At 37.6% G+C, this 13,985-nt stretch overlaps 1 protein-coding gene across 1 annotated transcript in view; it reads left to right on the top strand.

Moving 5' to 3' along the window:
• Positions 1-13,985, top strand: part of LOC122058699 (sister chromatid cohesion protein PDS5 homolog A-like) — a 40,034-nt gene that overhangs the window by 10,599 nt on the left and 15,450 nt on the right. Inside the window, exons 4-22 of the mRNA XM_042621361.1 lie at positions 4,161-4,287; positions 4,450-4,668; positions 5,257-5,473; positions 5,580-5,725; positions 5,824-5,969; positions 7,336-7,485; positions 7,625-7,673; positions 7,751-7,942; positions 8,048-8,230; positions 9,229-9,383; positions 9,467-9,593; positions 9,827-9,976; positions 10,063-10,122; positions 11,288-11,424; positions 11,549-11,666; positions 11,815-11,949; positions 12,076-12,272; positions 12,684-12,840; positions 12,957-13,103. Coding sequence (XP_042477295.1) covers positions 4,161-4,287; positions 4,450-4,668; positions 5,257-5,473; positions 5,580-5,725; positions 5,824-5,969; positions 7,336-7,485; positions 7,625-7,673; positions 7,751-7,942; positions 8,048-8,230; positions 9,229-9,383; positions 9,467-9,593; positions 9,827-9,976; positions 10,063-10,122; positions 11,288-11,424; positions 11,549-11,666; positions 11,815-11,949; positions 12,076-12,272; positions 12,684-12,840; positions 12,957-13,103 — 2,812 coding nt within the window. The remainder of the gene's footprint in view (positions 1-4,160; positions 4,288-4,449; positions 4,669-5,256; positions 5,474-5,579; positions 5,726-5,823; positions 5,970-7,335; positions 7,486-7,624; positions 7,674-7,750; positions 7,943-8,047; positions 8,231-9,228; positions 9,384-9,466; positions 9,594-9,826; positions 9,977-10,062; positions 10,123-11,287; positions 11,425-11,548; positions 11,667-11,814; positions 11,950-12,075; positions 12,273-12,683; positions 12,841-12,956; positions 13,104-13,985) is intronic.

Here is a 13,985-nt window from a genome sequence, read left to right as displayed (position 1 = left end):
CCCCCCCCCCCCCCCAAAACCCCCCTTCTTCTTCCTCTTCCCTGCTGTCTCCCTCTATCTCCCCTCCTCTGCTGTCTTTCTTCTTTCCCTCTTTATTTCTTCTTATTCTTCTTTCCTGGTTCTCTCCCTCTCTGTTCTGGATAGAAATCGCAGCTTCTCCTCTCTCCCTAATAATCTGTCATATTTGCTTTCCAAGGTTTCCCGTGGCTGTTCCTGACCTAAAGGCAACTGAAACCCAAGAACCTTGGGTCTTATTGAAAATATTACCACAGGAATCAAATGATGCAGATTAATTACCAAAATAGGCTTGTTTTATTAGAAATAAGCCTAGGGTTGGGTTCCATATATGTTAGGCCTTTGATCCCATGTGTTTTGAGTGTATTGGGCTACTTTTATGGGTCTAAACTAGGGGTTCTAAGGTTGCATACGGGATTCAGTGATTTGTTTCCTTTTTCTTTAGTTTCCTTTTTAGATGGGGTTATTTAGTTTCTAATTTCAGTACTTAAATTAGTTTCTAATTTCAAGTCATTGTTAGTTTCTAATTTCTGTCTAGACTAATTTCTATTTTCATTAGATTCTAATTTCCAGTTTTTAGTAACTTCTTGTAATCAATTTTTAGTAACTCAGATTTAGTAACTCTGAGTTACTATTACTTGTAAACCCTCTCCATCATTATAAATAAAGATGATGGCTCTTTTAATGAGCCACGATTTATGCTTAAAAAAAAAAGACTCTTGTTGCTGTCGCTGGCTTCAATGACTACTCCTTGTGTTTGATCAAGGCCTAGGGATTGGTGTTTGATCCAATCGACACTCTGCGGCGAGAAGTCCGAGTGGGTTGCTATTATTTTCTGGTTTTCTTTATTGTGTTATTGTTGTTTAATGTGGGCAAGACTTATTGCTGCTGTTATTGCTCTGCAACTCAGGTAAGAGAACTGATCTACTGTTAAGTTCAGATCTGAGTTTTTTTCTAGAATTCTCCGAGTATCGACTACTCTTGCTGAGCTATCTAGCCATCGGATTGAGCTCCCCTTTGGATCGAGTGTCCCCCCTGTTGGAAGGGAGGTTCGATCCTAATTTCATGCCCATCAGACCAGGGGATGGTCTGGTCTGGTTAATTCTCTGATTCTGGTCGATTGTGCTTCTGCACAGAACTGAGTTCTGTTTTGGTTGTTCTGTCCCTGTGGTGTTGTTACTGAGTATGATCTGTTTTAATACTCTATTTTTTGCTATTGAATTGTCCTCAGTTGGTATGATATCTGATTCCTGAAAATCTGAGTTCTGAGTCAAAATTTCTGATTTACAAAAGGCTGTTCGATTCCTATTTCTGGACTCTTGTTTATTGTTTACTTTTGGGGTGCGTAGTGGCTGTTCTTTTGACTAAAAGTTCCTGCAGTTGGATTAGTTTGAGTTTTCAAACTTAGTCCTACATTACAAAGATTAAACCCCTGCTAGGTCTGCAACTACTGCTGGTTCACTACTAGAACCTTGTAACTCAACCTGTCTTTAACTCTGTTTCTGGGCAGCAGCTGCTGTCCTAATCAGGTGGGTCGATCTGCCTCTCCCTCGATCTTTTTGGGTTGGGATTATGAGTGAAGGAATCCCTCTTTTAGGCGACCAAAACCCTAGAGTTTCAGTCCCAAAGAAGATCCCTACCGTGAGAGCTTAACCTGCAACCATAACCAAAACTATGCCCACCGCCCTTTTTGATTGCAGGAGTTAAATCTGAACATAATATATGATCTTTTGGGCTTATTCTGGTGGGTTTAATAGAACCGGAAGATGCGATCCTATGCTTGCAATTTCAGCCCAATCCTAGGCCTAAGCCGTGAGAACCTTCACCTGGAATAGGGTGACTCTCACTGGTTTTAAGAATTTCCAAGGTTGAAGAAGACCCCTTCAATCGTGAGTGGTGTTCCCATTTTATTTACTGTTTTTTCCCAACAATACCCTTGCCTTTCTCCCATATTCTCCTTTGTCCTTTATTTCCTTTAAGTTCTAAGTTTGCCCCTTTATAATAAATCTTATTCTCCATTATATCCTTTTCCATTAAGTGACCTAATAGCACCTTTAAGAATTCAGGTTTGTTACAAATTTGCCACTGGTTTGCTTAAATCTTTAAGTGGTCCCACACCCATCCTAGTTGGATCTCTTGGGGCCCACCGGTCACCCCATTATTTATCCAAGTTGTTCTGCATTATTTCATCTTCACATGTGGAATATATATAGATTTGGGTGGGGGTAGTATAAGGAAATTCCTACTTAATAACGCCTGGGCCCAATTGTTGTAGGGTTGGACCCAAAACCTTAGGGCATTAGGTGGAGAGAGCGCCTCAAGTTATAGGAAGGCATCAAGTACCAGAACAAACCGATGTGGGACTATAACTCTATAATTCCCAACATCTCATCATTCCTCCTCATGTGTAGCTTTGGCATACCTGGCTCAACATGTGGACAGACAACTTAGGGTGGTTAACGAAGGGACCTAAGCTCTGATACCATGTTGGAGGGTTCAACCCAAAACCTCAAGGCAATGGTGGAGACAAAGTAAGGATAGCTTAAGACACATCCAACGTCCTAGATAACTGATATCGGACTATACCTTTATAACTCTCATTATCTCAGCATCTTAACACTCCTCATGTGTAGCTTTAACACACATGTGGATACATCTTAAGGAGGACAACAAGCGGACATGTCTCTGATACGATGTTGGAGGGTCCGGCCCAAAACCTTGAAGGCATTAGGTGGAGAGAGCTTCTCAAGTATAAGATCAAACAAATGTGGGACTATAACTCTATAACTCTTAAAGTCTCAACACCAACCAAATATTCTGCTGTGAACTGCTGGAAACTTTACCACTAGGCTGAGGTTGGCACCGCATATGTAAAATATTTTATTCAAATGATCCTGACATTGAACTTTCACTTCTATAGTGATGGAGATATACACTTGGCTTGCCAGGATTCTCGCATTTCTATATGGAAAAGCAGTCAAGTGTTAGAGATGTTTATTTTCATTCCAGAAAATATGGATTTACCAGAGGAACATCTGTTCCTAAATGCTGGAATTTATTTGCGTTTAGAATAAGGTATTGATTTCTTCTCTATGGGAAACTGCATGTACTGATTGAGAGCTAATATGACCTCTGAAATGTGCTAGTCTTTCTTGATTTGTTGTACCCCAACCTTAATTCTTTTTAAAAATTAAAATGAAAACTATCTTTGAAGTTGTTAGAATCAACTCTATCTTCTAGATTTGAAAGTGGAGGCCCATGTCTGGTCTGTATTTCAAGGCTAAAAAGAATCCACCTAGAGATTGTTATTTTATTTGCTTATTAATTTTCCTGGATCTATGTGCTGCAATATAATACATGCAAGGAAACTGCTCTTAAGTCTTAAATGGTTTCACGTCGAAAGTTGAAACCGGGTTCCGTTGGCATAGGTGCTCTCCCCGTTGTGGCTTTCAAGTGATGGTAATGTATTGGCACTCTCTGTCCCAAACAGGAACAACACCTTACTGGCCAATAACTTAAATCTAGTAGCTAATGGTCATTCTAGTATTTTTTGCTTTTCTTTCAAGAGTAGGTGCTCTTAGAACCTGTTCATATTATCATAATAAAACTGGGTTTGTGTCTCTGTTTGCCATCTCTTTTTGGAAGTACCAAGGTTGATTCATAACGTGGTTTCTTTGTAACGAAGCAGGATTCTCTATTGCGATGTGATTTTCCCTTCATTTTGTGTCTTCTTTCTTCTTTTTGTTCAAATAATTTTTCTTTCATTTTGAGCAAGGCTTCTTAACCAAAATAACAAGGAATTCTAACGGAAACGTTTGCAGGTCGGAAAGCTTGGAAAAGACCAAGTTGGATATCCGGTTTTTGTGTTGTTTGTGGTTATGTGTCGTTGACGTGGTTGAGGCACTGTGATACGTTTTTTTTTTTTTTTTTTTTTTTTTTTTTTTTTTTTTTTATGTTGCTTAAGTGTCATCAATTTCACTGTTTCTGGAATAGAACCATTACTTATTGCATTTTAACAGTAATTATTTTTCAATTTCCTGCTATGGTGGGATGGTATTTCACTATTAGGAGATCCCTTTCCAGCAGATTCGATGATTGTGTTGTCTTTATCTTCACTTTTCTTATTGATACTTTCATATGTGCAGTGATGACCATCCAGAAAGTGTGTTAACATCAATGCAGACAATCATGGTACTTCTGATAGAAGAGAGTGAGGATGTTGATGAGAATCTGTTACTTGTTTTGTTGTCTGTTATAGGCCGGGGAAAAAGTGTGAGTATCTGCTCAATTTGCTAATAATGCCCCTTTGTCTTCTGATCATTGCCTAGGCGCAGTGCCAGTGGCTCATATTTCTCATTCTGTTTCCATCATCTAGACTTTACTTTCCTGCAACATTTTTTTCACAAGTTGATTTTGTGGAACTTGTGATGCTAGGATGTTTCTATGGCTGCACGGAGGCTTGCTATGAATGTTATAGAACATTGTGCAGGAAAACTTGAACCTGGCATAAAGCAGTTTCTCATATCATCAATGTTTGGAGATAAGAGTTCTTTGAATAGTCAACTTGACTATCATGAAGTTATCCATGATCTTTATCGCTGTGCTCCTCAGATCCTCTATGGAATCATCCCATACCTTAGGGAAGAACTATTGGTAACTAAACCTTCACTGATTTCCTCAATTTCTTCCCTTTTTTCTGGTAATATTGTGGTTAGTATTCATCAAATTTGAATCAATATTTTTAAGTAGTTCCTGTGAATTGATCTGGACAATAATGTTATATATGCATGTCCTGATCTGTATGGGTCAGGTCTGGAAATGCCTGACTAAACCTCACCTGTATCACTCTGCCTTACCCCCCAAAAAAAATTGGGTGGAGATGCTGTGTGGGTATGACTGGAGACAACCCCAACCTGAATCCAGCCCTGATTGAAATGGTTTTGGGTTTGTCCAGCTGAAAAACAGGGAGGACCAATATTGTGGGGTGGTTTGGCATGTTGAGCCATGAACTGTGACCTGGTAGGCTGGTTGTTTCTTATCCATCGGCATCTAGGGCAAGTCTATAGCACTTTCTGAAAATGCAGGTCCAAAATTTTTCTTTTCCCTCATGTTCAAATAGAATAGTTTGTCATCTCTATTTCTGTAAAGTGATTAAAAAAATTCTTATATTTTCAACTTGTGACTTCAAGAATTGTGAGGCTAGATTAGCAGGTTTTTACTTCCAAGTTTCAACTTCTGCAGGCAGATCAAGCTGATACTCGTCTCAAGGCAGTCAGGTTACTTGGAGACCTGTTTGCTCTTCCAGTTTCTCTTATCCCTGAAGCATTTCAGCCACTCTTTTCTGAATTTCTTAAGAGGTTGACTGATAGAGTAGTAGAGATTCGGATGTATGTCATTGAATATGTTAAGAGCTGTCTGCTGTCAGATCCTTTCCGACCTGAAGCTCCTCAAATCATAGGTAAGGATGTTCTGAGTACTTGGGTAGTGCATATTACTTGAGATTTAGGATGCTAGGAAGTATGGGACATACATACTAACCTTTGAGGTGAATAAATATTTTGTAGCTGCCCTTTCTGACCGGCTGTTAGATTATGATGAAAATGTTCGGAAACAAGTTGTTGCCATAGTTTGTGATGTGGCGTGTCATACCTTGAAATCTATTCCAGTTGAAACTACAAGGCTTGTTGCAGATCGCCTTTGGGACAAATCTGTACTTTCACCTCCCTCCTCTCCTCCTTGTGAGTGTGTTGCTTTCTTTTGCTAATAAATTTTCCAGTTATTGACTTTGTTCTGATAATTGTTTTCCAGCTTCTTGTTAGAAGATATACAATGGAGAGGTTAGCTGAAATTTACAGATTTTACTGCTTGAAGTGTTCTGATGGTTCAAGCAACTCCAATGAATATGATTGGATCCCTGGGAAAATTTTGAGATGTTTCTTTGGCACAGATTTCAGGTAAAATATTTTTGCAGCGCAAGTTAGTCAAGATTCACTATTGGAGTTCATGCTGTTTCATATATGGTCATTATTAAGTTTCCAAGCAAGCATCATATGACTTCTCTCTTTGGTTTTTGTTGTGTCATTTATTTTGGGGCTATTTTTGAATGGTCAGAAGTCACCTGGTGTTGGGCTGTGATGGGATTTTTAATAGGGAGATTTAGTTTTAACTCATTGGAGTTTCTAAAATTGTACTTTGAAACAAAATAGTAAGTTTTAGTGTAGGCTCAAGAACCATAAACAGGTTGCTAGTTTGGCTTTTAAGGTAGTTTAGTACTTTAGAATTTTTTCTAAATTCTCTGTTTTCCTCATAATAGATGGTCTCAACATGTGTTTGGGGAATTGCTAATTAAAGGATTTCCAATTTTCAAAACGTTGTAGTTTATATAAAGACAAGGGGGTTGGGTATGTACTTATTTGGTTCATTGAATTGAAGTTGATTTGTTGCGTACCATGTTACTCTTGTGGTTGGTTCCATGAGTTCTGGTTCTACTTGTACTTAGCACTAAATCCTCAATCTTATATTATTTTTAGGGAAAAGGCTAGGCATGCTGCTGGGTACCCAGCCTGTGCCGCTCTCTCTCCCTCCCCTTTGGAAAATGACCCCCATGCCCCTTGCATCCAACCCCCTCCCCTTTGGTTGAGCCGCTAGCTCCAGGAAATCTAGTGGCATGCCCAGCCTGTGCCACTGTCTAGGTTTTTTTTTCTTTCTTTCTGTTATGCCATCCCATACTGTACCCATATCCAGCCTTCATTCTTCATATTTGTGACTGTGTCCGTTAAATCATCACTAAAACCTCACCCATAACCAGCATATCCAAGCCATAAAGAGCCCTTATAGCCATCTTCTACCTTTATAGAACCCTGGCTCAATCATCACTAGCTCAAACCTAATCCTATTTTCACCTTCACTAGATATTTTACTTTATCTTTGGCATTTGCTTGCATGTTAACGGTACCTTTTCATTGAAAGCCATGTAACACTATCTAGCTAGCCTAGGAATTTTCTTTTATACTTTGTTAGTTTCGTTGGTCTTTCCATTGAAATTTGAAAGCCATGTAACACCTTTTCTCTGTTTTCCTCGTAATAGATTTTTTCAGAACTTTTCCATGTTGGATATTCTTGTTTGTGTTGGATAAATACATCAATGCTAAGCCTTAAGGTGTACACTCCAATAGAAAGTGGGGCTACCAAGCTTCACATCTCTTTTGAAGATTCTCCAGATGTAGTGATCTGTAATTAGCACATATTCTGTTTACTTTTCCCTATAGCTGCTATAAATACGGGATTGTGAAACAGTTGAGTTTGAATTGCTTTCTGCAGATCAGAGACAATTGAGGTTATTCTGTGTGGGTCTCTATTTCCCGCAGAATTCTCTATTAAAGATAAGGTGAGGCATTGGGTTAGAGCCTTCTCAGGTTTCAACAAGGTTGAGGTAAAGGCACTTGAGAGGATACTGGAGCAGAAGCAAAGGTCTGTTGATGCTTCATTTTGAGTCTTTGACATCATGTATTTCTGTGTGATGTGTTGAACAATTTTTGGTCTTTCTTTTTCCCTAAATCTTTTTGATAGGTTTGAACAAATTTTCAGGGGATTTCATCTTGGATTGCAGGTTACAGCTAGAGATGCAGAAGTATCTGTCTCTTAGACAAACGTGCCAGGTTTGTATGTTCTGAAAAGGCTCTACTTGTACTAATTTCAATTGTGAAGCCCTCATGCAATTTGACATACAATGCAGGATACAGATACCCCTGAGTTTCAAAAGAAGGTTTTCATTTGCTTTAGGACCATGTCTCGCTGGTTTAGTGACCTTGAAAAGGCTGAGGAGAGTTTCCAAATTCTTGATCAGCTAAAGGATGCTAATGTTTGGAAAATATTGACTACTCTACTTGATCCCGGTACTAGTTTCCAGCAAGCATGGATGTGTCGGGTACTTCCTTTCCGTGTTTCCCACCTCTCTTCTGGGTTGATTTTTACCTGTGTGAAATGGACATAGAAGAAAATTTCAGAGAACATTGTTTTTGTTATTTTGCAGGATGATTTGCTTAGGATCCTCGGTGAAAAACACAGACTTCATGATTTTCTGGGTGCTCTCTCACTGAAGTGCTCTTATTTACTATTCAACAAGGAGCATGTGAAAGAAATTCTTTTGGAGGCTTCCAGACAAAATTCTGCAGGAAATACTCAATCTATCATTTCGTGCATGAATCTACTAGTGGTAAAACATTCTTCCTGTTCAATTCTTTATTTTCAGTACTAAGCGCGAGATGCTTTAACCTACTGGAGTGATGTGCTTTTCCTGTTACTCAAATTGCATCATTTAATGTTCCATGATTTGAGAGATTTTTTAATAAATAGTTGGTATTACATGGTTTACATTTATTTTAGATGCCCTAAATCTACTATATTAAGGCTTAATTTTTCAGTGATTGGCTTAGTGCTCGTTAAAGGAATCTCTTTTTTGTTGTAATAATCTTTTCTCTGATTTGTCTTGAATCTTTTAAATCTCAAGATGTTGATTCTTATTCAATGTCATGCTTTTCTGATAGCATATTCAGGCTGCCTATTTATGTGAAAATGGGCTGAAGGATGGGGGGTTGTGAGAATTTCTTCTTTTAAAGGAAAATTGCAATGCTAGAAAAATTGAAGGTGTATTTGAGAGAGGGAGGGAACTTGACCCCAAATTTTAATGGAGGTAAATGCTCTTGTTCTCTCTCTCTCTCTCTCTCCCCCCCCCCCCTTGCCTTTGGAGACTAGCACAGATTGTTTGCATTCAGTGTTAAAACTGTTGACTGTCGGAAACTCCTTATTATTTTCTTTCTAATCTTTTAATCACAAATATGGTATATGTATCTGGTTTCAGACTTCAATTGATGTGCCTTAATGTGTTTAGTAATTTATGCTTTTGTGTAAACAAGGTCTACCCACTGTGGCAGTACCCTTTGAAGTTAAATTTGGATTTAAAAGAAATCCTTAAGCATCATTATGGTTTAATTCATGACCTGCATGACTGCATCTAAAAACTGTTATGCATCATCATGGTTGAACTTATATATCTTATGATATTACGTGAATGACTTGCACTCTTCATCAGGATGTAAAAGCTTGAAGTAGTATTATTTACGTTCCATTGTGGTTTTGCCTCATGGTTTTTACTCTTAAAAGTTTCCCGAAGCATATTTCCGTGCCTCTAAACAGCTTGACATTGAGTTTCAGATTCTTGCACGTTTCTCTCCTTCCTTACTGAGTGGTACAGAAGAAGATCTGGTGCGCCTTCTTAAAGAAGACAATGATGGGATTAAAGAAGGTGTTTTGCATGTTTTGGCTAGGGCTGGTGGAGTAATTCGAGAACAATTAGCGGCAACTTCCAGGTAAATCCTTTGAAGTTTGTGATTTTGGGGCTCTAAGATTTTAAAAATTGGATTGCTTTTACTATGATCTTTTTTAAATGCAGTTCAGTGGATCTTATATTGGAGAGGCTATGTCTGGAGGGTAGTCGGAAGCAGGCCAACTATGCAGTACATGCTTTAGCAGCGATAACGAAGGATGATGGGCTCAAATCACTCTCTGTTCTATACAAGGTTTTTCTTTTTCTTTTTGGGTGGGGAGGTGTGTCGATAATTCTTTAAGTGTCCTCACTGCTTCTATTCAAATTTGGGACTGCCCTATGTAATGATGTTGATGTGGGTGATGCATCACTCTGCTACTTCTTGTCTGTGTATATATATATATATATATATTTTTTTTTTTATTATTATTTATTCATTCAGTCAAAAATTTTTTTTTGGAGCTGATGCATCTTATTGGATTGCAGAGGCTTGTGGATATGTTGAATGAGAGAACGCATTTGCCTGCTGTCCTGCAATCTTTGGGATGTATAGCACAGACTGCAATGCCGGTTTTTGAAACTAGAGAGGGTGAAATTGTAGAGTTTATAACAAGCAAAATCTTAAAGTGCAGTGATGTATGTCTTCTGCTTATGTAAGCTTGCTATCTTATGGTTCATAGGTATTGATCATTATAATACACTTTTAAAAATCTCTTTTTCAGAAAGCAGAAGATAATACTAGAGCTTCCTGGGATGACCAAAGTGAACTTTGTTCTTTGAAGGTCAGTCAGGGTTTGAGGAGTTGTATTGTCTGGTTGTTTCAAAGTTACTGTTGATAACATATGCAAGATTATGTTGAAGTTGAAAAAAATTGATAAAAAATCATAAGTTGGAATCGTAGTTGTCAAGGAGTCGCCTTGGCATCCAAGCACTTTTTTGGGGTCTAGGCGACTATCGCCTTAGTGCAAGCCATTGGTTTAACACTGATTATGTCAAACATCATTTAAGTAAATGGCTTCATTTACTTAAGATAATATTTATAAATAAGCAAACATACCCCAAATGAATCTAATAAAAATAGTTAAAAATTCAAATTCTAAAACGATAACTAGTCAACTCCCTGGTTCAAGAACAAAAAATGAAAATTTTCGCTGTAGGGGTGATTTTCATCTTTCAAATATTAGGGATTTCTCAAATCTAAAATTTCATAAATCTTATTTTGATAGAACATCACTAAAAACCAAAAGAGTGGAAAAATAATATTTTGTTTTGATGTCTAAAAATTTATTTCCATTCAAGGTGATTTTAAACAGCATTTGCAAAGGTTTGACTGGAAACTCCTTCAATATAAATCAGATTTAAGGAATATTGGATTTGTTGGAAAGCTGGTTTTGTGCTCTACCTAATACAATTGTCTCATGTAAAATAAAATCATTTGACCAGTCAAACTTATTAGAAAACAAGTACATTTCTCTAAATTGGGAGCTGTTTAATTACTTATAGATAAGATCATATTTTCCAAACAGTATAAACCAAATGTATGTTTTGATTGTTTCAAACTTTCAATAGCTTGCTTCTTTAGTTCTATTGTCTTCTAACTCTATGTTGATTTTTGATGACTTAATGTTGATTTTTGGTGTGGCTTAATGTTGATTTTTTATGATATAAGGTATATATTGTAGCATACTAAATAATGTTATAAAAGTAGGGAAATAAAAAATAACACTTGAGGGCCTTATTCACTTAGGCAGTCACCTTGTCGCCTAAGCGCTTAGGCACCCCTCCACCGCCTTGAGTCGCCTTGTCACCTTGGCAACTATGGTTGGATCTTCTCTCGGATCTTAGACATTCTTGTCACATCTTTGATCATCAGTTGATTTTTGCTTTCACAATATGTTATGATGATGATCATTTTACACATTAACACGATTTGTTGGTACTATACAGATCTTCGGTTTAAAAACATTGGTGAAGAGCTACTTGCCTGTAAAAGATGCTCATTTGCGTCCTGGGATCGAGAGCCTTGTTGGAATTCTTAAAAGCATTCTTTCGTTTGGAGAGATTTCAAAACATATAGTATCAAGGTGATTCAAAAAGACAAACTCGCTGATATCCGTATTTTTCTAGGATGAGAAATCAAATTGGTTGTTCTGTATGTTGTTTATTTTAATTTGGACATTTGTTCCAAAATTGTGTACTATCTTGCAGTCCTGTTGATAAGGCTCATATGAGGCTTGCTTCTGCAAAAGCGATTCTGCGACTATCAAAGAACTGGGATCATAAGATACCAGTTGATGTCTTTCACTTGGCCTTAATAACATCAGAGGTTGGGCCTTTCCTGCTGAACTTTTCTTAGAAATGTAATTTTATTTGCGCTTGTCTGAATATTAATAGTAGGAATGATTGCTATAATTGATTCTTCATTTAACAGATTTTAACAAGTACTCCATTGTTGCTGGCTTTCTGACTCACAGGATACTTACCCCCAAGTAAAGAAACTATTCCTTGGCAAAGTACATCAATATATAAAAGATAAGCTTCTGGATGCGAAGTATGCTTGTGCCTTTGTATTTAACACAGTTGGAACCCAACAGCCAGAATTTAAAGAGGTCAGCCTTGTGGTCATTTTATATTGGATTCCAAATGCTTCACAGTATTTCTTCTTCTTAGTAGAATGTGGTGAAAAAGTTGTATTTTTCCTATGCAGAGTTCCTTATCCATGTTTTGTTCTGCAGGATGAACTCAACCTTGTTGAAATTATTCAGATGTGTCACCAATCAAGGGGACATTTTCCTAGGCTTTGTGATGCAAACCCACTGATGGTTTATCCCGAATACATTCTTCCGTTCTTGGTCCATGCCCTTGCACATCATTCCTCGTGTCCTGATATTGATAACTGCAAGGATGTTAAAGCATTTGAACCAGTATACAGGTATTGCTTTTATCTACATCTACTTTGTAACAGTTGCAGATCTAAAACAACCAACAATAATGATGCATAAACAAAGCGAGAAGTAGAGAACCAAGAGAAAAGAAGAATAGAAGGTAGAAAAGGAGAGTGATACCAATTGGAAAGATGGCATTAACCTCAAATTGGCAGTAGTGTGTGTTTATTATAATAAAGATATGCATCTATTACAACTCTGCCCTTACTAAATGTACCCACTCATATGACCTAATAAGCAAGGGTATGATTTGTTGATAAAAGCTGATGGTGGATTCCATCTATAGCTTGGATTCTTGGAAAGATCTCTGGGTTTTAAGTAAAGGTGGATGAGCAAAATTGGCAACAGCATCGTTTTCTACTTATTTGTTGGTCTACTTAATTCTTTCTATCTTTCAGGCAACTGTATTTATTTCTTTCATTGCTGCTGCATGGAGGTGAAGATGCAAAGCTAAGGTTTAGTGCTGGCAAAGATGAGGAGAGTGTTGCTACAGTAATCTCCATCTTCCAAAGTATCAAATTTTCAAAAGATGTCGTAGATGGAATGAAGACAAAGGTAGGATATTCTGATTTTTTCAGATCCTTCTTCATTTTCCCTTGAATATCTCTGTAGTGATTTGTTCTAAGCCTTTGAATATTCTTATTTCATTGTTGCCATTTTGAAATTCTCAGAAATCTCATGCAATCTGTGACCTTGGACTGTCAATCACTAAGCGATTAATGCAAAAGAAAGATGATATGATGGGGTCAATCACATTAGTTCCACTACCTCCAGCGCTTTATAAACCACAAGAAAAGGAGGAAGGTGTTGAGTCTTTGGTGAGTATTTTCTGTTTGGAGACTTGTTTCCTTTTTGTAACTTCACTAATGCATTGGAAACCAGTTGAGAGAAAGACAGAGTGGCCTAACCAACACAATTTATGACTGGAAGAGTGCATCCTTTGGAGAAGGCATTTTTTTTTTAAGTGACTTGAAGAAGCGTCTCTTGTATATACATTTGTGAATTAGTCAGCATAACTTAAAATGACTCAAATAAGGATCTGCTTGCCAGGGTGAGTCAAATAAAGAGTCTGACAACCAGATATAAGGCAGCAGTAACATAACAAAAATCTGAAATCCGAAACCATGTATATCGGGTGATTTCAGAGAGCAATACAATCAGAGTTTCAGATTGACACAAAAATATAATCAAGTAGACCTTCAAGTAAGTCCAATAAGTCCCCAGAAAGTCAGACAGAGCCGATGATCTGATAGCAAGTAATTGTAGAAAAATAACCTTCCCAGAAAATTCATAAAAACGGGGTAGCGCCAGACCTTGGAGAAAAGCACCAACTCCTCATCAGTGGGTAAATCTTCCTCAATTAATGGTTGCATCATGAGTGCCTTTACCATAGGGGCCAATAACACCCTATAACCTCATGGAACTTTGCTGACTGGATGCAGAAATAGAAGGAATCTTGACTAGTCCAGAAAAAAAAAAATGAAAAAAAAAACTGCCAGCTCGATGCTTGATTTTGAAAACTTCCATGTAATACTGCCTTGCTTGTAGAATATGCAAGGAGACCTTGGTTCATCTTCATATTTTCAGGAACTAAGGCCTCATATAGAGGTATAACTATAGTACTTCTTGGTTTCAACAGCTACCGAGTTGAAACCAATTACGATTATAAAAGTGCAATATCTCGACCGAGATTTTGGTCC

Source organism: Macadamia integrifolia, chromosome 13, assembly GCF_013358625.1.
Source record: "Macadamia integrifolia cultivar HAES 741 chromosome 13, SCU_Mint_v3, whole genome shotgun sequence".
Lineage (NCBI taxonomy): Eukaryota > Viridiplantae > Streptophyta > Magnoliopsida > Proteales > Proteaceae > Macadamia > Macadamia integrifolia.
Note: the sequence above shows the minus strand (reverse complement) of the source record. Positions and strands in the feature narration are given on the sequence as shown.